Below are 22,696 nucleotides of genomic sequence, written 5' to 3'. Positions count from 1 at the left end.
AAAAACATATCTTTTTAGCAAAGCCTACACATAACACACATCACACACATCACATCACAACCTTGTGCTCCAGAACATCTGATCACATGCACATTATCAATTTGTGCTGTTAATATCATGAACAGCAGCTACGCTAATTCCTCTCCACTGCTTCTCTCTCTCTCCCCATCCCAAGGCATCCTGAGGTTTGGCCAGCTCCAGTCACGTCCCACCTCGTGAAGATTATGGACCTATGGATGATCATGGAGAAGTAGATGCCGAGTGTTTAAAGGCCCTGGCATGGAGAAGCTGATGCTGGATCTATGATGATCACAAATTGTTCTGTATTGTTGAAAGATTTATGATCAAACTCTTGATGTCACCCATATGAGGATGGGTTCCCCTTTGAGTCTGGTTCCTCTCAAGGTTTCTTCCTCATATCATCTAAGGGAGTTTTTCCTTGCCACTGTCGCCACGGCTGCTCATCAGGGACAAACGCACACCATTCATCTTCACTGTTGTTTTCTGTAAAGCTGCTTTGAGACAATGTCTGTTGTGAAAAGCGCTATACAAATAAACTTGACTTGACTTGACTTGACCTTTCCAGACAGTGTTTCTTGTGAATGTTCTCCAAGATGGGGAGCTGAGTGCCAATGATTAATAGGGAGATTTTCATTTTCCATTTTATTTTATAGGGCCTGGAGCAGTGCAGTTGCTGTACCACACAGAAATGGTACAGCTGTAGAAGTTCTCCAGTATCCTGTAGCACAGACAGGACTTTTAAAGTGTCCTCAGCAATCACAGGCGTTGTTGAGACAAGTCAAGAGGTCAGGTCAAGAAGCTTTTATTGTCATTTCAACCATATATAGCTGACGCAGTACACAGTGAAATGAGACAACGGACCCTTCGCATCCCAGCCCTGATGCTACATTAAACAACAATTCCAGAAACAGAACACACAGGGCTGGTAAGTGTCCTTGCCACATAAAGTGCAAGTGTGCAACCTGGTGCAAACAGTGCAAAGACAACACAAGACAGTGCAAGACAACACAAGTCAGTGCAGGACAATCCATAAAACACATAATAGCTCCGCCAGTGAACCTGTTGTGACAAGACAAATTGAACAAAATTGAAGAGTAGCAAAAATGTAAAGAAAAAGAAAAAGTGTTCTGCAAAGGAGCAATATAGCAGCAGTTCAGAAAGGATGTGCAAGAAACGCATTTAAAAAGGTTCTGATATTGAAGTGATGTAATATGAGTGGTATTGAAGTCATGGGTGTGCGAAGTAGAGAGAAGAGTTCAGTGACCAGGTGAGATCCTCGAAGATAAGGACTTGAAGTAACTTGAGGCTGAATTCACACTCCACAACATCTCTGTTGGTGTGAATTACTAGGCGCTGGATCTTCTCCCTGAAAGTCGTTTCATCTTTACCTCTGATCAGGCCTACCATTCGTGGTGTCATCAGCAAACTTGATGATGCTTTCTAAGGCCTAGGCAGGTAAGCACTCATTAGTGGAAAAGTGAATATAAGTAAGGGTACAATACGCATCCCTGAGTGTGGGACTGGAGGAGGTGAAGGTGTTCAAGCAAGTCCAGGGTCCAGTTACAGAGATGTGTGCTGATGCCAAGCTGTTGACAGGGCTAACTGTAGTATAAGCTCAGCTAAATTCAACAAACAACTTGCTGAAATTAGAGAGAGAGAGAGAGCGAGAGAGAGAGAGAGAGAGAGAGAGAGAGAGAGAGAGAGAGAGAGAGAGAGAGAGAGAGAGAGAGAGAGAGAGAGAGAGAGAAGACACATGTTATTCTAATGTGACATTATTGACTCTCACTCTGTTTCTCTCTTCAAATTGTAACACAGTACAAATATACCGACACTTTCCAGGATATTGTGCAACATTGGACAAAAGAAGAGATTTGGGAAGAGCAAGAAATAAAACACAAACAAACAAACACATGCACACACACAAATATTCAAATGATCTAGGAACTTGTGACTATAGTTATGGGCACTAGTGCAATTTGATATATATGACGTGTTCTACTGGCCTATTAGATAAACACGAAGCGAGACAAAAAGGGACTCACAGTTCATTTTAGGAAGAAACCCTGTATACCCTTAAACACTAGTATGAAATGTTTTTGGACTAATTTTTTAAGGTTTAATTTGTGAATGTTGTTTGTTTGTTTGTGTGTTTGTTTTTTCTGATCTCATCTCAAACTTTTAATGCGAAACCTTAGAGTAAATGGCTGTTCCATACACAATAATCACACAAAATGATGTGAGCATCAATTTCTTTAATCTACATTTTTCTGCAACATGTAAACATTGCCACACGATGGCAGTCAAGCTCTACAACGTCCACCGAACTCTGCCTTTATTAGAAATATCCTTGTATACCCTTAAACACTAGTATGAAGTGTTTTTGGTCTTTTTTTTTTTTTCTTCAAGTGTTATTCGTGTATGTTTGTTCTGATCTCATCTCAGACCCAATTCTTCTACTACATCTACTACTACTACTAACAACCATGATCCTAATAATTATTCTTAGTAAGTTGAGGAATGAGTTAAGAATAGGGTTTGATGAATACCATAAATAATAATAATGATTGCTTAATGCAGCATGGTGTGTAGTTCTGCATCGGTCTTGACTGCTATTGTGTGACCAAATCTAGAAAGTGCACATTCCTCTCTACCTTTTGTTGATTACCGAAGTCAAGTCAAAGGAATTGTTCACTTTATCAAATGATGCCTGTCTACACTACATGGTACGTTATTAGGAAATATAAACAGAGATATATAGCATACACTGCATTTCCTATTCAGGTGAGCACTCAGTGAGCATACACACTCTTTGTGACAGTGGAGCAGTTACCAAGAAAAATGTGTTGTGATGCGCTAAGTTCTAGAATAATAGTTTGATTGACAGTCTGTACAAGTCAGCGTGACACTGTCCAAATACATAGAGACCTTACTGCATATTTTGCAGCATAGGTAAAAGATGCACCCACTCCCAGACAAAGTGTGTGGCCCTGTCCATATACTTCTGGACACTAGTGCAGATTGCGCACTGGGTTTGCTCAGCTTGTCAGCTCCTGCTGTGGTGGAATGATGTTCACGAATGATTTGTGAGTTCCTGTTCCTGCACTCGTATTTGCATCTGCATATATGTTTTCTCAATAAAGGAACATTTCTCCCTTTTTTAAGGTGCCATCAAAATATTTGTGCTGTAGAAGTGACTGTGTATCTGAAGCATCATCTGTCTCTGAAACTTCGTCCTATTGAATTGGATAAATAATATACATATATTTACTCAATGTTCTACAGCCCATGTAGGTACACACAATGCTCACTCATTCTGATGCTTGATGCAAATATTACCATAATCTCCTGGCCTATGTGAGAGATGTATGGATAACTGACTACTACTACTACTACTACTACTACTTCTACTACTAATACGACTACTACTATTGCTACTACTGCTAATGCAAAAGTACCACATTAATAGAAATGAGAATAATGCTTGTTAAAATTAATAATAATCATGAGCCATTCCTACAGTAGTCATGCTATATTTCTTGTGTGTTGAAAAGTATAGTACAAGATTAACGCTACTACTACTACTACTGGTAGGGGTGTAAGCAGGGCAGTGGTAGTCCAGTGGTTAAGGCTCTGGGTTACTGATCACAAGGTCAGCGGTTCAAGCCCCAGCACTGCCAAGCTACCACTGTTGAGCCCTTGAGCAAGGCACTGGTTGAGCCCTTGAGCAAGGCGTTTAACACCACCGTATAAACATATATCCGGTCTGATCTACGAGGAGACTCGTGGTGTACTGAAGGTGTTCTTGCAGAACGTCATCCGCGATGCAGTCACATACACCGAGCATGCGAAGAGAAAGACCGTCACCGCTATGGATGTGGTGTATGCCCTGAAACGCCAGGGACGCACTCTTTTTTACGGCACTTAGCCCTATCAGCTCCAGGGGCGCTGTACCATGGCTGACCCTGCGCTCTGACCCCAGCGTCCAGATGAGTTGGGATATGCGAAAACCTTTTAATTGCATATGTACAGTAGCTCAATATTTTGTCCCCCATCAGGTTTACACCTTTCTGGTCAGTAGTGGCACAGTGTGTAAGTAACTGAAAGCATAGTGTGTGCAATATTTTGCATTCCTCATGATGATATAAGCCTACTTAATGCAACAAGAACTGCAATTTGATTTATACTACTACTGGAATAAAAATTGCAACTGAGTCAAAACAGTTTTTCTAATTATAATTCTCAATTTAAATATTTGTGTGTTGAACTGCATTGAGTGTACCATGCTGTGAGCAAAAACCAAATTAAATCAATTCCACTACATGACTATTACTATTTCTATATCACTATGTTTGTGTGGACAAAAAGCCTGAGGAAGTACAAGACTCTAGCATGTTAACGGCTGTGGCGTTTCGCTTTGAAGACATTGTTTTGTGTGATCGTTGGTTTTAGGTCCGCCCCCTCGCCTGTTCTCAACTAGGTCCTGTGGAGAGAGAATAAATAGGCGGGCATTGCGCGGGGCTTCTTTATTGAGCAGCTTGAATTTGTGAGAGCAGCACCATGTCTGGAAGAGGAAAGGGTGGTAAGGGACTCGGTAAAGGAGGCGCTAAACGCCATCGTAAGGTTCTGCGCGATAACATCCAGGGTATCACTAAGCCGGCTATCCGCCGTCTGGCTCGCCGTGGTGGTGTTAAACGTATATCCGGTCTGATCTACGAGGAGACTCGTGGTGTACTGAAGGTGTTCTTGGAGAACGTCATCCGCGATGCAGTCACATACACCGAGCATGCGAAGAGAAAGACCGTCACCGCTATGGATGTGGTGTATGCCCTGAAACGCCAGGGACGCACTCTTTACGGCTTCGGCGGTTAAACGCTTACCTACCAAATAACGTGAACACAACGGCTCTTTTAAGAGCCACCCAAATATTACAAAATGAGCTATTGTTTCTTTTACTGTGTGTGTGTGTGTGTGTGTGTGTGTGTGTGTGTGTGTGTGTGTGTGTGTGGCGGAGAAGGGGAGGAAATAACTATTTTCTCAAGTGTATGTGACTAATGGAATTTGGAATAATTATAGATATATTCTAATAAGGTAAAATGTTGCACAAGCACTACAGTTTTGTCTCAAAGTCTCTCTCTTTTTATATTTATATATATATACTTCATATTTGCGTGTGCGCGCACAAAACGGCGGGCAGGGAAACAAAGCGTAGCTCAGAGGCGGGGGAGAGGGAACGGGAGAGGATGGGACGAGGGCGGAGACTTGTATGATGAGGTTTGGATTTGTGACCAATAATACTACTCCTTTCCCTTGTACGTAATTACAATGCAGGTCTGTAAATAGAGAGGCGGCGAGGCGGTCCTTTTTCATTCTCTCGCAGTTTTCTCGAGAAGCAGCATTATGCCTACTGATCCAGCAAAGACCGCGCCCAAGAAGGGCTCCAAGAAGGCTGTCACGAAGACGGCCGGCAAAGGAGGCAAGAAGCGCAGAAAGTCAAGGAAGGAGAGCTACGCTATCTACGTGTACAAGGTTCTGAAGCAGGTGCACCCTGATACCGGCATCTCTTCTAAGGCTATGGGCATCATGAATTCCTTCGTAAACGACATTTTCGAGCGCATCGCCGGTGAGTCTTCTCGTCTCGCTCACTACAACAAGCGGTCCACCATCACTTCCAGGGAAATCCAGACCGCCGTGCGCCTGTTGCTTCCCGGTGAACTTGCAAAGCATGCCGTGTCCGAGGGCACAAAGGCCGTCACCAAGTACACCAGCTCAAAGTAAAGCGTGTTATCGCCGTCTTTAAGATAAAAACCAACGGCTCTTTTAAGAGCCACCCATTTTTTCATACAAAGAGCGGTCTTCTTTGCAGGGGCAGCAATTCTCCCCGCCCGCTGACTATGACCTTTTGTATAACGAGGTAAGTAAACAAACCTTAGCATTAGAGATACAGTAGTACAGCATCATTTGAATTATATTCATGGCAGCATTGCATAATTGGCATTAGAGCTATATTTGCAGAACAGCACAACATAATTTAATTTTGAGCTATATTTGCACATCATCTTTTGAATTAGGGCCATAGTCACACAACCGTGTTTCCCATCAGGGCCCTAGCAGCACAACATAATTAGCATTAGAACCATAGTAGCACAGCATTATTTGAATTGGAGTCATAGTAGCACACCATTGTTCTGCTAACTGTTGTGCTACTATGACTCCAATTCAAATAATGTTGTGCTACTAGGGCCCTGGTGGGATACACTGTTCTGCTCCTATAGCTCTAATGCTAACGGTGTTTCACATCAGGGCTATATAGCAGTGCAACATAATCTGAATTATAGTCATAACAGCACTGTGTAATTAGCATTAGAGCTATAGTTGCAGAACAGTGTTTCACACCAGGGCCATAGCAGCACAATAATAATTTAAATTAGAACCATATTTGCACAACATCTTTTGAACTAGTGCAATGGCAGCACAACAGTGTTTCCCATTACAGCCCTAGCAGAACTACCTAATATACATGAGCGCTTCAGTGGAACAACATAATTTGAAATTGGGCCATGGCGTCACAACTGTGTTTTACATCAGGGCCCTAGCAGCACAACATACTTTGATTTAGAGCCATAGAAGCACAACGTAATTTGAATTAATTATAGTTGGGCAACATAATCTGAATTATAGTCATGGCAGCACTGTGTAATTAGCATTAGAGCTATAGTTGCAGAACTATGTTGTGCTACTATGGCTCTAATTTAAAATATGTTGTGCCTCTAGGGCCCTGATTTGAAACACTGTGCTGCTATTGTAGCTCTAATGCTAACTGTGCTTCACGTCAGGGCCCTAGCAGCACAACATGGGTAGCATTAGAGCTACAGTAGCAGAACTGTGTTTCAAATCAGGGCCCTAGAGGCACAACATAATTTGTATTAGAGCCATAGTAGCACAACATGATTTAAATTAGTCATAGTTTGCCAACATAATTTGAATTATAGTCATAGCAGCACAACATAATTAGCATTAGAGCTATAGTAGCAGTACAGTGTTTCACATCAGGGCCCTAGCAGCACAACATAATTTGTATTAGAGCCATAGTAGCACAACATCATTTGAATTGGAGTTATAGTTGGCTGACATAATTTGAATTATAGTCATAGCAGCACAACATAATTAGCATTAGAGCTATAGTAGCAGGACAGTGTTTCACATCAGGGCCCTAGAGGCACAACATATATTAACTTAGAGCCATAGTTGGCCCACGTGATTAGTATTGGAGTCATATCGGCGTTACATAATTAGCATTAGAGCTACAGTGGCACATCAGTGTTTTACATCAGGGCCAGGACAGCACAGCATGAATTGAATTTGGGCCACAGTAGCGGAACAGTGTTTCCCACTAGGGCCATAGCAGCATGCCATCATTTGAATTAGAGCCATAGTAGCACAACATAATTTGAATTAGAGTCATAGTTGGCTAACATAATTTTAATTAGTCACATCAGCACTACATAATTAGCATTAGAGCTACTGTAGCACAACAGTGTTTGACATCAAGGCCCTAGCAGCACAACATATTTTAAATTGGAACTACAGTAGCACACCATCATTTGACCTAGAGCCATAGTTGGCCAAAATAATTTGAATTAGAATCATAGTAGCGCAACGGAATTAGCATTAGAGCTATAGTTAAAGAACATTGATCCAGATCAGGGCCATAGCAGCACAACATACTTCCATTCAGAGGCATAGTAGCACAACAGAATCTGAATTAGGGCTATAGTAAAACAACATAATTTGAATTTGGGCCATGGCCGCACGACATAATTTATATTACTGCCAATTAGAAATCATGGAGGGGTCTGAAATTGTCGTCGTAGGTGCATGTCCACTGTGAGAGACATAATCTAAAAAAAAAAAATCCAGAAATCACAATATATGATTTTTAAACTATTTATTTGTATGATACAGCTGCAAATAAGTATTTGAACACCTGTCTATCAGCTAGAATTCTGACCCTCAAAGACCTGTTAGTCTGCCTTTAAAATGTCCACCTTCACTACATTTATTATCCTAAATCAGATGCACCTGTTTGAGGTCGTTAGCTGCATAAAGACACCTGTCCACCCCATACAATCAGTAAGAATCCAACTACTAACATGGCCAAGACCAAAGAGCTGTCCAAAGACACTAGACACAAAATTGTACACTTCCACGAGGCTGGAAAGGGCTATGGGGAAATTGCCAAGCAGCTTGGTGAAAAAAGGTCCACTGTTGGAGCAATCATTAGAAAATGGAAGAAGCTAAACATGACTGTCAATCACCCTCGGACTGGGGCTCCATGCAAGATCTCACCTCGTGGGGTCTCAATGATCCTAAGGAAGGTGAGAAATCAGCCAAAAACTACACGGGAGGAGCTGGTCAATGACCTGAAAAGAGCTGGGACCACCGTTTCCAAGGTTACTGTTGTTAATACACTAAGACGTCACGGTTTGAAATCATGCATGGCACGGAAGGTTCCCCTGCTTAAACCAGCACATGTCCAGTCACGTCTTAAGTTTGCCAATAACCATTTGGATGATCCAGAGGAGTCATGGGAGAAAGTCATGTGGTCAGATGAGACCAAAATAGAACTTTTGGGTCATAATTCCACTAAACGTGTTTGGAGGAAGAAGAATAATGAGTACTATCCCAAGAACACCATCCCTACTGTGAAGCATGGGGGTGGTAGCATCATGCTTTGGGGGTGTTTTTCTGCACATGGGACAGGGCAAATGTATTGTATTAAGGAGAGGATGACCGGGGCCATGTATTGCGAGATTTTGGGGAAGAACCTCCTTCCCTCAGTTAGAGCATTGAAGATGGGTCAAGGCTGGGTCTTCCAACATGACAATGACCCCAAGCACACAGCTAGGATAACCAAGGAGTGGCTCTGTAAGAAGCATATCAAGGTTCTGGCGTGGCCTAGCCAGTCTCCAGACCTAAACCCAATAGAGAATCTTTGGAGGGAGCTCAAACTCCGTGTTTCTCAGAGACAGGCCAGAAACCTGACTGATCTAGAGAAGATCTGTGTGGAGGAGTGGGCCAAAATCCCTCCTGCAGTGTGTGCAAACCTGGTGAAAAACTACAGGAAACATTTGACCTCTGTAATTGCAAACAAAGGCTCCTGTACCAAATATTAACATTGACTTTCTCAGGTGTTCAAATACTTATTTGCAGCTGTATCATACAAATAAATAGTTAAAAAATCATACATTGTGATTTCTGGATTTTTTTTTTTTAGATTATGTCTCTCACAGTGGACATGCACCTACGATGACAATTTCAGACCCCTCCATGATGTCTAAGTGGGAGAACTTGCAAAATAGCAGGGTGTTCAAATACTTATTTTCCTCACTGTATATATATATATATATATATATATATATATATATATATATATATATATATATATATATACAGAGCGCATTGGAGCTATAGTAGCAGTACAGTGTTTCACAACAGGGCCATAGTAGCACACCATGATTTGAATTAGAGCCTTAGTAGCTGAGCATCATTTGACTCAGAGCCATAGTTGGCCAAGATCATTTGGATTAGAGTCATAGAGGCACAACATAATTAGCATTAGAGCTATAGTAGCAGCACAATGTTTTACATCAGGGCCTTAGTGGCAAAACATTTTAAATTAGAGCCATAGTAGCACAGCATTGTTAGCATTAGAGCTATAGTAGCAGAACAATGTTGTGCTACTATGACTCTAAATCAAGGTATGTTGTGCTGTTAGGGCCCTGATGTGAAACACAGTTAGCATTAGAGCTATTGTAGCAGTACAGTGTTTCACATCAGGGCCCTAGTAGCACAACATAAATTGACTTAGAGTCATAGCAGCACTACATAATTAGCATTAGAGCTATAGTAGCAGTACAGTGTTTCACATCAGGGCCCTAGAGGCACAACATATATTAACTTAGAGCCATAATTGGCCCACATGATTTGTATTGGATTCATATGGGCATTACATAATTAGCATTAGGGCTATAGTAGCAGCACAGTGTTTTACATCAGGGCCCTAGAGGCACAACATATTTCAAATTAGAGCCATGGTAGCACAACGTAATTTGAATTAGAGTCATAGTTGGCCAACATAATTTGAATTATAGTTATAGCAGCACTACATAATTAGCATTAGAGCTATAGTAGCAGTACAGTGTTTCACATCACGGCCCTAGCAGCACAACATAATTTGTATTAGAGTCATAGTAGCACAACATAGTTAGCATTAGAGCTATAGTAGCAGATCAATGTTGTGCTACTATGACTCTAACTCAAGTTATGTTGTGCTGTTAGGGCCCTGATGTGAAACACAGTTAGCATTAGAGCTATAGTAGCAGTATAGTGTTTCACACCAGTGCCCTGTAGCCACATCAGGGCTGGGGTCCCTAGCAGCACACCATAATTTGAATGAGAGCCATAGTAGCACAACGTACTTTGAATTAGAGCCATATCAGTACTGCATAATTCTTATTAGAGCTACAGTAGCGGAACAGTGTTTTCCACTAGGGCCATAACAGCACAACATGATTTGAATTAGAGCCATGGTAGCAGAGCATCATTTGACTTAGAGCCATAGTTGGCCAAGATCATTTGGATTATAGTCATAGCAGCACTACATAATTAGCATTAGAACCATAGCAGCACAGCATTATTTGAATTGGAGTCATAGTAGCACACCATTGTTCTGCTAACTGTTGTGCTACTATGACTCCAATTCAAATAATGTTGTGCTACTAGGGCCCTGGTGGGATACACTGTTCTGCTCCTATAGCTCTAATGCTAACGGTGTTTCACATCAGGGCTATATAGCAGTGCAACATAATCTGAATTATAGTCATAACAGCACTGTAATTAGCATTAGAGCTATAGTTGCAGAACAGTGTTTCACACCAGGGCCATAGCAGCACAATAATAATTTAAATTAGAACCATATTTGCACAACATCTTTTGAACTAGTGCAATGGCAGCACAACAGTGTTTCCGATTAGCGCCCTAGCAGCACTACCTAATATACATGAGCGCTTCAGTGGAACAACATAATTTGAAATTGGGCCATGGCGTCATGATTCACTTAAAACCCGTCCATTTTTATTAAATATAAAAAAGGCGAAATTTAAACTGTATTTAAAAATGTATTCACTATGTCCTTTCTTTAGTCAGATATTTAAAAAGCAAATCCACCAAAAAAATAAACATTAAACATTTGTTTTTACTAATAAAATCTGCCATGAAACACAGATCCGACAAGTTAAAATCGTACGTGTGGAAACAGAGCAAACATATCAAAAGTACCGCACGACAAGTTGCAATGTCTCATATCACCACTAGATGGTAGCATTTTACTACTACAAAAATCGCCGATGTCTAGTTTTTTTTTTTTTTTTACCTCAAATTTCATTAAAATTACACTGAAACTGTACAAGAGTCTGTTATTATCAATATAATCATCTTATTAATAATAATAATAATAATAATAATTATAATCATGATAATAATAATAATAAATCTAGCAATGTATTCTTACACATATCATCACCAACAAAGTCCATGTGACATTTACAAACATGACTTTCTGTCACATATTCAAACCAATTTTCATCTAATAATATTCTACATATATACAAAAATAGGATAGCTATTATACAATTTTTAAATATATAATTTAATAAAGAATATATAAAAGTCACAACGATTTTTATTATTCCTTTTTTTTATTTACTTAATTATTCATGATTCACTCAGAACTCGTCGAATCATGAATAATTAAGTAAATAAAAAAAAAGGAATAATAAAAATCGATATAAAAAAACAATATTGTTATTGTTATTAAATATAAATATAAAAAAGGACAAAAATTTAAACTTTATTTAAAAACGTATTCACGACATCCTTCATTTAGTCGGATATTAAAAAATAAATCCACCGAGAAATAAATATTAAACATTTCTTTTTACTGATTAAAATCTGGCATGAAGCACAGGTCCGACAAGTAAAAACCATCCGTGTGGAAACAGAGCAAAAATACCAAAAGTACCGCTCGACGACAAGTTGCAATGTCTCAAATAACCACTAGATGGAGGTATTTTACTACTACAAAAATCGCCGATGTTCAGATTTTTTATATTTTACCTCAAATTTCATTAAAATTACACTTAAATTGTACAAGAGTCTGTTATTATCAATATAATCATATTTCTAATAATAATAATAATAATAATAATAATAACAATAATAATGATAATGATAATAATAATAATAATAATAATAATGAATCTAATAATGTATCTTGTATCTAACAATATTCTACATATATAAAAAATAAGATAGCTATTATAAAATTTTAAAATATATAATAGAATAAAGAATATATAAAAGTCACAACTATTTCATTCATTTTATTATTTGCTTAATTATTCATGATTCACTGAGAACCCGTCCATTTTTATTTAACATAAATATAAAAAGAGTGAAAATAAAACTTTAAACGCAAAACAAATTTATTCAAGACGTTCTTGCTTTAGTCGGATATTTAAAAAATAAATCCACAGAAAAATTCTCATTAAATATTTGTTTTTACTGATGCGCCAAGTCTCAAATCAGCAATGAAATCTGCCGTGAAGCGCAGGTCCGACAAGTTAAAACCGTCCGTGTGGAAGCATAAAAATATCGAAAGTAAAGCTTGCGACAAGTTGCAATGCCTCATATCACCACCAGGCGGCACCATTTTACTACTACAAAAATTTCCGATGTTCAGTTTTTTATTTAACTGATTAAAATTACACTTAAACTCTACAAGAGTCTGTTATACTTAATACAATTATCTATCTATCTATCTATCTATCTATCTATCTATCTATCTATCTATCTATCTATCTATCTATCTATCTATCTATCTATCTATCTATACAGATGTGATTGTGTGTGTACATGTATGCTGTACAAACACTTGTTCATGTGGTAGCGCAGTACATTTATACACGTCGTGAATAACTATGTTGCATTAAAGGTTTTGGATGACACAAACTGCATGGAGTTCAGTGAGGGTGGAAGCTGGGTCTTGATGTGCTTCATGACGAGCCTCTTGAAGCACTTCCTCACGATGGGTGTGAGCGCGATGAGACGGTAGTCATTGAGGCAGGAGACTGTAGACTTTAGCACAGGGATGATGGTCGTCGTCTTGAGGCACGTAGGAACAAAGTTGCAGCTCAGGAGGATGTTGAAGATGTCGATGAAGACATCCGCTATCTGCTCTACACATTCCCTGAGCACTCTGCCTGGAACCTTGTCTGATCCAGTAGACCTCCATGGGTTTACTCTACTCCGTGGGTACACACTATTGCGGTCATCCACTGTTTCTGGTTGGAGCGTGTAGTGATGGTCTTGGAAATGATCACGTGATCAACGCACTTGTCCCGGTGCACACAAAACAGTCCTGAAGAGCAGAGGCGCCTCCTGCTGGCCAGGTTCTCACCTGTTTCAGAAGCGTTTAGGGTTTAGAGCGTCTGATGAGCGGTCTGTATGCTGGAATTAGCATAACAGAGATGTGGTCTGAGTAACCGTGTGTCTTTCCTTAATTCCTGCCAGGAAATCAACGTTGTGTTCATCTAAACAGCTCCAGGTTTCACCCTGAGTGAGTAGAAACTAACTGAGAGATTGAATTAAGAAAGAAAGGAGATTAGGGTAAATCTTTCCTATAGTTGTGAGGTGACTGATACACAAAGTCATGGAGCAGTTCGACACTGGGGAGAGAATCAGATAAATGAAAGTAGAAAATGTGATAAAAAACCTACATTTTATTGTAAGATTTGAGCCATTATCATTCAGATGCACAGTGTAGCAGCAATGACACAAACTTCACTTCACAACAAAAGCACAAAAATGAATAAACTAAAGAAAAACAGTTTAAATTCGAAAAATAAGAAAATACAATGTTATTTAAACTTTACAGAAATTTTTTTATTTTTTGTCATTTTTTGCATTGTTTAGAGTTTAAATGAATTAATACATAAAAAAATACACATAAATAAATTTGTGTGCGGAGGCAAAAACAAAACCAAAAAAATTACAAGACATTATTGAGCACCGTAAACGACCACGTGACCACCAGGCTACAGTGCAGGTCCTGTGATGACGTCACATAATGGGCGCTACATACTCAGTACATGTCCCGCCCCTTATCATATATGATTGGCTAGGACATTAAGCAACTCATGCGCTGATTGGACAGTTTACATACATACTAACCAGTGGCTGATAATCACAAGGCAAAAAGTTCACTTATTTTGCATCTTATATGTTCCAACAGAATATTGTGAGGGACACATATGCTGCAATAAACACATACAAAATGCATAATATGAATGTATTTTTAATCATATATGTTCTATAAGTCCTACATATGACTAAAACCTTATAGATGTTCATGATGTAAAAACACAGGGAAAGATAATTGAATATGAAATCTGTACTTCACTCATGACTTTGCTCTTATCTTCACCTACGTGTGGTCTTTATGCCTATAGTCAATAATAGTCATACTGTATACTGATTTTCACATTTAGATACGATACAACATTTAAACTACACACACAAGCACACATTTTAATTACTAAATTATTTACAACAATGACTTTCTGTCACATATTCAAGCCAATTTTTAACCCCTTCATTTCTAGCATTTTAGGTCACTGTTCTAGAAATATTTTTGATTTAACTTTGATTATTTACAACAATATGTTCTGATTTGTTACAAACAACAATGAATGTAAATACATGGTCTCATAATGTCATTGCTGTCAACTGCTCTTTCAAATCCTGTAGGAAAATAAACAGTCTTTATGAAGGTCAATGATATTTTGACAGTAGATCCTCGAACCAGCTTCTGCACTGTACAGTTTCCACATTTTTCTGACTGCATATAGGCGATGTTGGTCATCACTGACACAGAGAAGGTATAAAACCTTAAAAATACTGCCATCTTTTAATATAACAAAAGAGTTGTTCATTTTCTTTGTCTTTGTATATGTTTGGCTGTGAATGACTTCTCCATTGACAAATCTTCTGTTGTAGTAGCTGCCAGTAGAGGTCACGGGTACATCTAGCAATGCATGTAATGTGTTCATATCATTTTCAGACACAGGCCTAATCTTTGCCACTCCAAGTGCAGTCACTCTGTCATATCTAGCACAGATCCTTATGTGATGTTTACTGGAGGTCATTTCTATGTAGAATGATTTTATTTCAGGTGAGACATCAGGATACAGCAGGATAGCTATGTAACATTTCCTTTTGCCCTGTCTTAGCACTCTACACAGGGGACTTAAAAGATACAGCAGGCCTTAGCTATGCGTGGCAATGCACAAGACCATGCTACACTTTTGTAAATCTGCTGAGGTACTGCATTACTGATTTTTACTTGCTTAAGCAAGTAGCCATTATAATTCTCAAACATGAAATCAGACTGGGCATAGAGAGGACCTACATTCTCAACACTCTCTCAAATGCAGGAGCACATTGTAGGTCATCTGATCTTCACCATACAAAGACTGAACTGATTTAACATAAAGCTCCAGAGCCTCATGAGCATGGTCAATATCTTCTTGACAAATGTCTGAACCTAGCAAAATGTACATGTAAAACCCAGTGGCAAAGATACTTGTTTGGACATTTCCCCTTCAGGACTGGCAAACTGTAATATTAAAGCCATTTCTGCCATTTGGGAGCTTTCCAAAACCTACGCTCAACAATAGACCGTGGGATTCAGGAAAAAAAGCTTGGAAGCTTGATTGCTAAAAGATTTTCATCTACTCTTGAATTGTTCAAACCAGTATACCATGGTTGACTGTAGCTTTTAGAATTAAACCATGAAGTGGCTATTAGCAGCCAAACCCTCAGCAACACACGATACATGTAATCAGGGACCACACCATTGATCAGGTGAAAATTGGGTCCACAATTAGAGATGCCCCTTTTATGCCCAAAATGCTGTGTTTGGTATTTTTGCCAATCTCACCTATTTGCACAGTTGTGTTGTGATCTCTAAGGTCTGGCATCTCCTCCAAACAAGGATACACTCGAACAGTCCCAGTGCCTTTTCTCACTTGAACACCTGGATGAAGACTGTTTGAAATTTTGCAGCAAAGGTCGTGCAACAGCATCACATACAGCACATAATGCATAGACCTTTGTGGTTTTAATTAATTAATCTACTGGATCTTGCCATTAAGGTCTCGTTTGTCCAAGAATTTAGCATTCCTCCACAAAAGGTTTGAGGAAGCTTGTCATTAGTGGTTCAGATGAGCCAAACCACAAGGCATATAGTAGACATTTTTATCTCTTTTCTCAGGGGGTACTTCTTTAACAAATCATAGTAAGGGCCAAATGCTGAATTTTTATGACTGGAACACAGAAAAGAAAGAATCGCTAACTGCTTTCAGATATTTGTACAACTTCCCATCAGAAATATCCGTTATTTCATCCCTGTTTTGGTCATTGTAAATCTTTTTGAATTCATTCTCCAGAAGAGCTTTAAATGGATCCCTCAATGGTATACAAATAAAAGACTGACCAAATTCTACACTTTGTCTCACAGTTTGTGTTGATGAGCAAATCTGGCATTTTAATCCACTGTCCTTAGACACTGAAAAGCCAATGTAAGAGCTGCAAATGCCACAATAAGGAGGATATTCTGATTTGTAGACAAAACCAATTTAAACACCTTTTCTAGAATGTACTTGCTACGTGGGACGCTTGCAGCATCCCCACTAAATAACCTTAACAGCTTTAGTAAGTCCTCCATTAAAGCCCCTCTTACATTGTGCTTCATAGGAAGGCAACTATGTTCATCCAACTGGTATCTGTGACATGGTTATTTGAGAAACCTGACGTGGCCCAGTTGATATTCAATAACAAATGGAAAAAGAACAAAATAAGGATCATATTTAAAGTATTTACTAAAAGATTTGTGTTAAGCTTTAATGTTGATCTACTTATTTTTAAACTCGACAACATTGCATTCCGCTATGTCCTGAATTACGCATTACATCTTACGTTCAGTTTATCTACACATTTAGAGACGTACAAAATGTGTGTATGTAACAAAATGTGAACCAAAATGACATACAAATGTCCTTATTTACCTGCACCTTTGATGAAGTCCCCTCTTCTGCACTTTCTGATGGATGAGACACAGGGCTGTAACCCTTAAAAGACTTATAGAAGATATACGAGTTGAACTATCAATAGAAAATATAGCAATAAAAACATGTAGAAATATAGCTAAAATAGAAATATGAAAATGTTTACCTGTATTTTTTGAATATAGACTCCTCAGTCCTCAGTGAAAGATTGACCTGGATTAGGGGACAAAATGAACTGATAAATGTGAATATGAAGAGAATGTTATTTAAGAAATAAAGATTCAAGTATTAAAAGATGGTTCTTTTCGAGGGAGGGAAACTCACATTAGTGTTTGATGATCGTGACTGTTTGTCGACATCCTCAACAGCAATTTGGTAAATCACAGTGATGAATTTAAGTTTAAATCCAAACCCCATGTGTAATTAAAGAAACTCTTTAGACAAAACTGACAGTCCAGTGGATGCATTAAGAACAGAATTTAGTAAAGATTTAGACTAAGATTTAATTTGATACTGAATGATGGTGTGTTTTTTTCTAAATATTGATCAGTTGACTTTTAATTGGTCTTTATCTAAATTGTCCTACAGCTTTATTTTGTATTTTCTTGGTAAAATCAATGGTAAAAACTTATTTTTATGATTTTCACACAAGTGTGTTGTGGCATTGTGCTTACAATTGCAGTTGTGTCAAAATCTATTGTTTAGTACATGGTATTATTATTAACCCAAACCAAGACAGACATCTTTTATTATTGTTCTTTACAAACAAAAAAAATAGTACACTTCTGCAAAGCACTTCCTGTGTGAAGTCCAATCAACACATCTGTTTCCGATTTAGCGAGTTAGAGAAATGTAAACAATGTGTGATTCTACTCAAGAAGTTCAGTATGAGTGCTCTACTGGGATTATAGGAACTTGTGTTATGTCTTTCAACCATTCACAATATGCAGAGTTACTGAACTGTTGTAAAAGTAAGCATGTAGTAAATGTGTATTTATTTATTTATGTATTTTTTTTATACATTTATTTTGTTCCAAGTCCGTTTTGACTTGCATCAGCCGCTATATGTTTGTCAAACATGCCATCATCAGTGGACCCCTGACTGAAGGACATCCTTCGGAGTGGCTATTGGCCAGCTTTTGTCAACAGTTCCACACTTTATACACTGGACCTCCTGAGCTGCTTTCAGGAACTCAAGGTCATCTCTCCGGGATTCTCCAGACAAGCCTTCACAAAGCAGCTGAAACATCGCACTAAGATTGAAGGAAGAGTAACTGTAATTGTTTTACCATATTATAAAACTTCTTTCTGTAAACAGACATCACATATTCTATTATATATGTATATCTTCCAGTATGGACATATCAATGTCGATACACTACAGCGCAGCTTCTTAGAGTTTTCATCTGCTTCATTTGAGGAAAAACAGCTCTGCTGTGGTGCTCCTTTCACCTGCACGCATGTCCAGTCTGTAGGATTTAGTGGTAACTAGCGGTGTGGTTGTAGATTACAACCATCTTCCTCCAAGCTGAAGTAGAAAAAGTGATTGGTTCTATCTAGAGCCAGTAGTTTGTTTTTCCATTGTGGGTTACCGTAGGAACATGGCGGCTTCCGTGGAAGGGGACCATATTTAGATAAAAAAACTGCTCATTCCAAAGTAATTAAAGCACAATTCTTATTTTCAGGAATATATGTAACCCTAAATGTTACACACTGAACCATTGACTTACCTGTTTATCAATCTAAAGTGAAATTTTCACATACTTCAATTATTGCAGCTTTGCTTTCATTTTTTTTTAGGTGCAATAAATTTTCACTTGTTGAACAGTGCTGTGACAAAACCTCTACCCCTGTACTTCCTGTCTTTCTAGACAGCAGCAAGCTTCCACCGCCTTAGAAGGAAGCTGGCAGAAGACAAAAAACTCCTTCTTCAGGAGATCAAGAACTACAATGGTCTTGTACTATACTCTGAAACAAACATTGATGTAGCTGTGGTGGAGCATTCCCTTACTGGAGAGAGCACCATGTCTCAAATATGGTCGTGGGAGGTTCATGGCAGTGGTATGTCAGCTTTCAGACGCTTCACCAGAATGTATTTACAGGTCAGCTATATAGAGTACAATGAACTAAGATTTAATTTGGATAAAAGAAGTATGTGTTTGTAGTTACAAAACAGTGCCATGCTATTATGCAAGATCGTCTCATATAAACATATAACTATTGTTGATTCTTAGCAAACATTTCAATCAAGAAGCAAATGCATGACCAAGTGATGTTGACAATGTGACTGCAAGAGGACAAAAGCATTTTGGTGTTGGAGATGGAACAACACTGCACATGCTTGCAGAGCCTGCCAGTTGTTCTCAAATACAAGATAGCTGAGGAGTGAAAGTTTAATAAAACCCCTGTCCATATTACAATAAAAAAACATATCAGTGTCTATCACAGAACTTGGATGAAGTAGAACAGCTCTGTTTGAGATGGTCATTTGTCTTTAAAGTCTTAGGGCTTTAAAGTGTGTCACATTTGCTTAAGAGATTTATTGTATTGTTGCTGTTACATGAAAGCTGAAATGAACTAAATAATTTTGAACATTAGAATTTGTTTCCTGATGTGTAACAAAAGGTTAGCATAACATCAAGCTTATTATTATCTCCTCCAGTCAACATAGAAAATCCAGCTGGTCAGCATCATCAAAAACCTTTTTATTAATGTAACTCCTTGAATTCTACACAAGGTGTTACTTTACCACACCTGTAGAAGAAAGATGTTAACATAAAATAGCTATTAGACATTGGCTGCAACACAAATCGCTTTCTGCTGCTTTGGGCTTCGCTGCATAAAGTCACCTCAGTGAGACATCAGAGTTGCCTTAAGTGGGTTTATTCCACAGGTAGCTGGCAGTATGACAATGATGCACAAGAAAATGCCAGCCATCCTGGTATACAGGTTTAAATGGGTGAATTGTTGCCTCTTGTATTTTGCGATGTAGACAAGGGAAATGAGGGACTTTGCTGTCTCTTAAGAAGATGTCAGAAAGGTTGCAAGTGGTCCTCTAACAGTACAAGACTGCTTTAGGCCCTGAGGCCTCTGCCCTTCCACATGTTGAAGCAGAAGATCAAAGTGGCCTCAGTAGTCCAGACACCAGTAAGGATGAAGAAGAAAACACAATTTAGGTAATTAACTTATTTAAATGTATGATTGTTTGTTCTAAAAAAAAAATAGACCAGGGTATAGAAAAAAAAATAGACCAGGGTGCTTGAATAAGCATTGTGCTTGTGCATGGAGAACATAAGCAGCCCTGAAGAGTTCAGTCAGTTTTAACCCTTGTGGCACCTGTTTTTAACAGCCAATCATCTCGTAGCAAAGTTAGCTGGTCAAGTCCCTAAACTGTCAGCTGGTTGAGCCTGGTTGAAGTCAGTGTTGACTACACATGGCTTAATTAGTTTGGTGGAATGGCTTGAGCCTGCAGTGAATGTTACTGTTAATTCAAGCCAGGTTTTTTCAAGTGAGCACAGCTTTCCATTAACTGTGTTGATGAAATGCCCCCATTGCTGTTACTCTTCAGAATTTCTTTGTGTATTTGTTGATGCTTTACAAGGTCCCCTGGTGGTCTAGTGGTTAGGATGTGGCGCTTTCACCGCTGCGGCCCGGGTTCGATCCCCGGTCAGGGAACCAACCCCTGCCACTCTTAGTGCCGGTCCCAAGCCTGGATCAATGGGGAGGATTGCGTAAGGAAGGGCATCCAGCGTAAAAACATGCGGATGATCCGCTGTGGCGACCCCTAATGGGAGAAGCCAAAAGAAAGTAAATTTGTTGATGCTTTACACATACAAGAACTGAACTTCACCTTCTTCTATAAAAACCTCTTGCTGTTTTGTTTTTCTGTATTTCTTCAGATGGATGTGCACAAAGGACTGTGTCGAAGGAAATGAACTTGTATTTTTAGAATGCTCTAAACAGGTATGAGACAGGTATGAGGTGTGAGGTATTATGGGAGTGTGAGTGTATTATAAACATTATAACATAAATACTTACCTCAACTCTATTGAACCCAAGTCCTCTTCACCTCACCTACATCAGTACCTGACTTTACTAAGACCCTTCTGTCTGAATGAGCACAAATCTAAACAAACACAATCCATAATCTAGTGGAACATCTTTCCAGAGAGGGACGCTTATTATAAGAGCAAATGGAGACTGAATGTGGAATGGGATGTTCAAAAATCACATATAAATCTTATGGCCAGGGGTCCACAAACTTTTAGCAATATAGTGTATAGATTAAGCATATTTATATGTGGAATCTTGTTTAATTTGACATCACACTGCATTATTAATTCATCATTTATGGCATGTCTTTTTACTCAACTTCAAACAATCTGATCTTGCTTAAAATTACATCTGAGATATAGAAAGTAATGTGTATAGTAAGGTGTTTATGCATGTTAATGCATGCAGAGCTTTGTTTTAGTATTTGTACATTTACTGCATGTATTTGAACATTCTTTGGGGAACAAGTTGGTGTGGTGGGGATTGGCTGGACCTGGGAGAGTTTTTCTCTGTGTATGTATTTGAATTGTTTTGTCTATTTTGCTTTATGTACAGTAGTTTCTGTCTATTTGTTAAGGACCCCCTTGAGAACTAGATGGTTCATCTTAAGTGGTTTATCCTTTCAATCAACTTACAGAAATATGAGCAAAATGAATCACCTTTTTGAATGAAAATAAAAGTGCATTACTGTGAGAGACGTGGGCCTGAAGTACTTGGGTTGAGGCTGAAACCATAGATCTTAGGACTAAAGGAAATACATTGGCTAATAAAACAGATTCTGTCATAGAAGGTGTTTCATTTTATTAACTGTTTCCACATAAATAGCTCTGAGCTCTTTCCTGTTTGCAGTGGTGATGGACAGGTTGAAGGACAAGGTCAGACAGGAGTCTCCATGGACTATGTTGTTTGTGGAGGATATTGTGATTTGTGGTTGGAGTAGGGAGCAGGTGGAGAAGAGCCTGGAGAGGTGGAGGTGCACGCTGGAGAAAAGGGGAATGAAAGTCAGTAGGAGTAAGACAGAGTACATGTGTGTGAATGAGAGGGAGGGCAGTGGAGGGGTGCGGTTGCAGGGAGAAGAGGTGGAGAAGGTGGGGAAAATATATATTAGTATTAAGATGGGCCTTATACTAGTTCTCTAAACACACATTCCTATGTTATCTGTTCAATGTCTATACAATCTTTATGATGTGAGCATGTAAGGTACACGGAATGTCTTTGTCTGGACTCACACATCTCTGGTTACTGTGTCTTCTTACCCAATCAGAATCAGTTTTAGCTCAGGGGTTTTACAGAGTCTACTGTGTATATATATATATATATATATATATATATATATATATATATATATATATATATATATATATATATATATATATATATATATATATATATACACACAGTGAGGACAATAAGTATTTGAACACCCTGCTATTTTGCAA

General features: G+C 38.7%; 3 protein-coding genes and 1 pseudogene across 4 annotated transcripts in view; 3 read left to right on the top strand and 1 right to left on the bottom strand.

The window, feature by feature from the left end:
* The window catches only part of LOC310738146 (histone H1-like), a gene marked incomplete at its 3' end in the record, with an annotated part of 232,655 nt that overhangs the window by 130,429 nt on the left and 79,530 nt on the right, over positions 1-22,696 (bottom strand). The window lies entirely within an intron of this gene.
* Positions 1-22,696, top strand: part of LOC310738274 (uncharacterized protein) — a 259,060-nt gene that overhangs the window by 206,918 nt on the left and 29,446 nt on the right.
* Positions 4,579-4,980, top strand: LOC310738269 (histone H4; the record flags this gene model as incomplete). Its single annotated transcript, XM_083563253.1, has 1 exon — positions 4,579-4,980. One exon carries the CDS (start codon positions 4,579-4,581, stop codon positions 4,888-4,890), a length of 312 nt encoding a protein of 103 aa, XP_083419379.1. The 3' UTR covers positions 4,891-4,980.
* Positions 5,411-5,850, top strand: LOC310738228 (histone H2B pseudogene; annotated as a pseudogene). The gene has a single exon. The product of its transcript is annotated as a histone H2B pseudogene (transcript).

Source organism: Silurus aristotelis (genome assembly GCF_946808225.1).
Source record: "Silurus aristotelis genome assembly, chromosome: 15".
Classification (NCBI taxonomy): domain Eukaryota; kingdom Metazoa; phylum Chordata; class Actinopteri; order Siluriformes; family Siluridae; genus Silurus; species Silurus aristotelis.
This window is presented reverse-complemented; position numbering and strand designations above follow the sequence as displayed.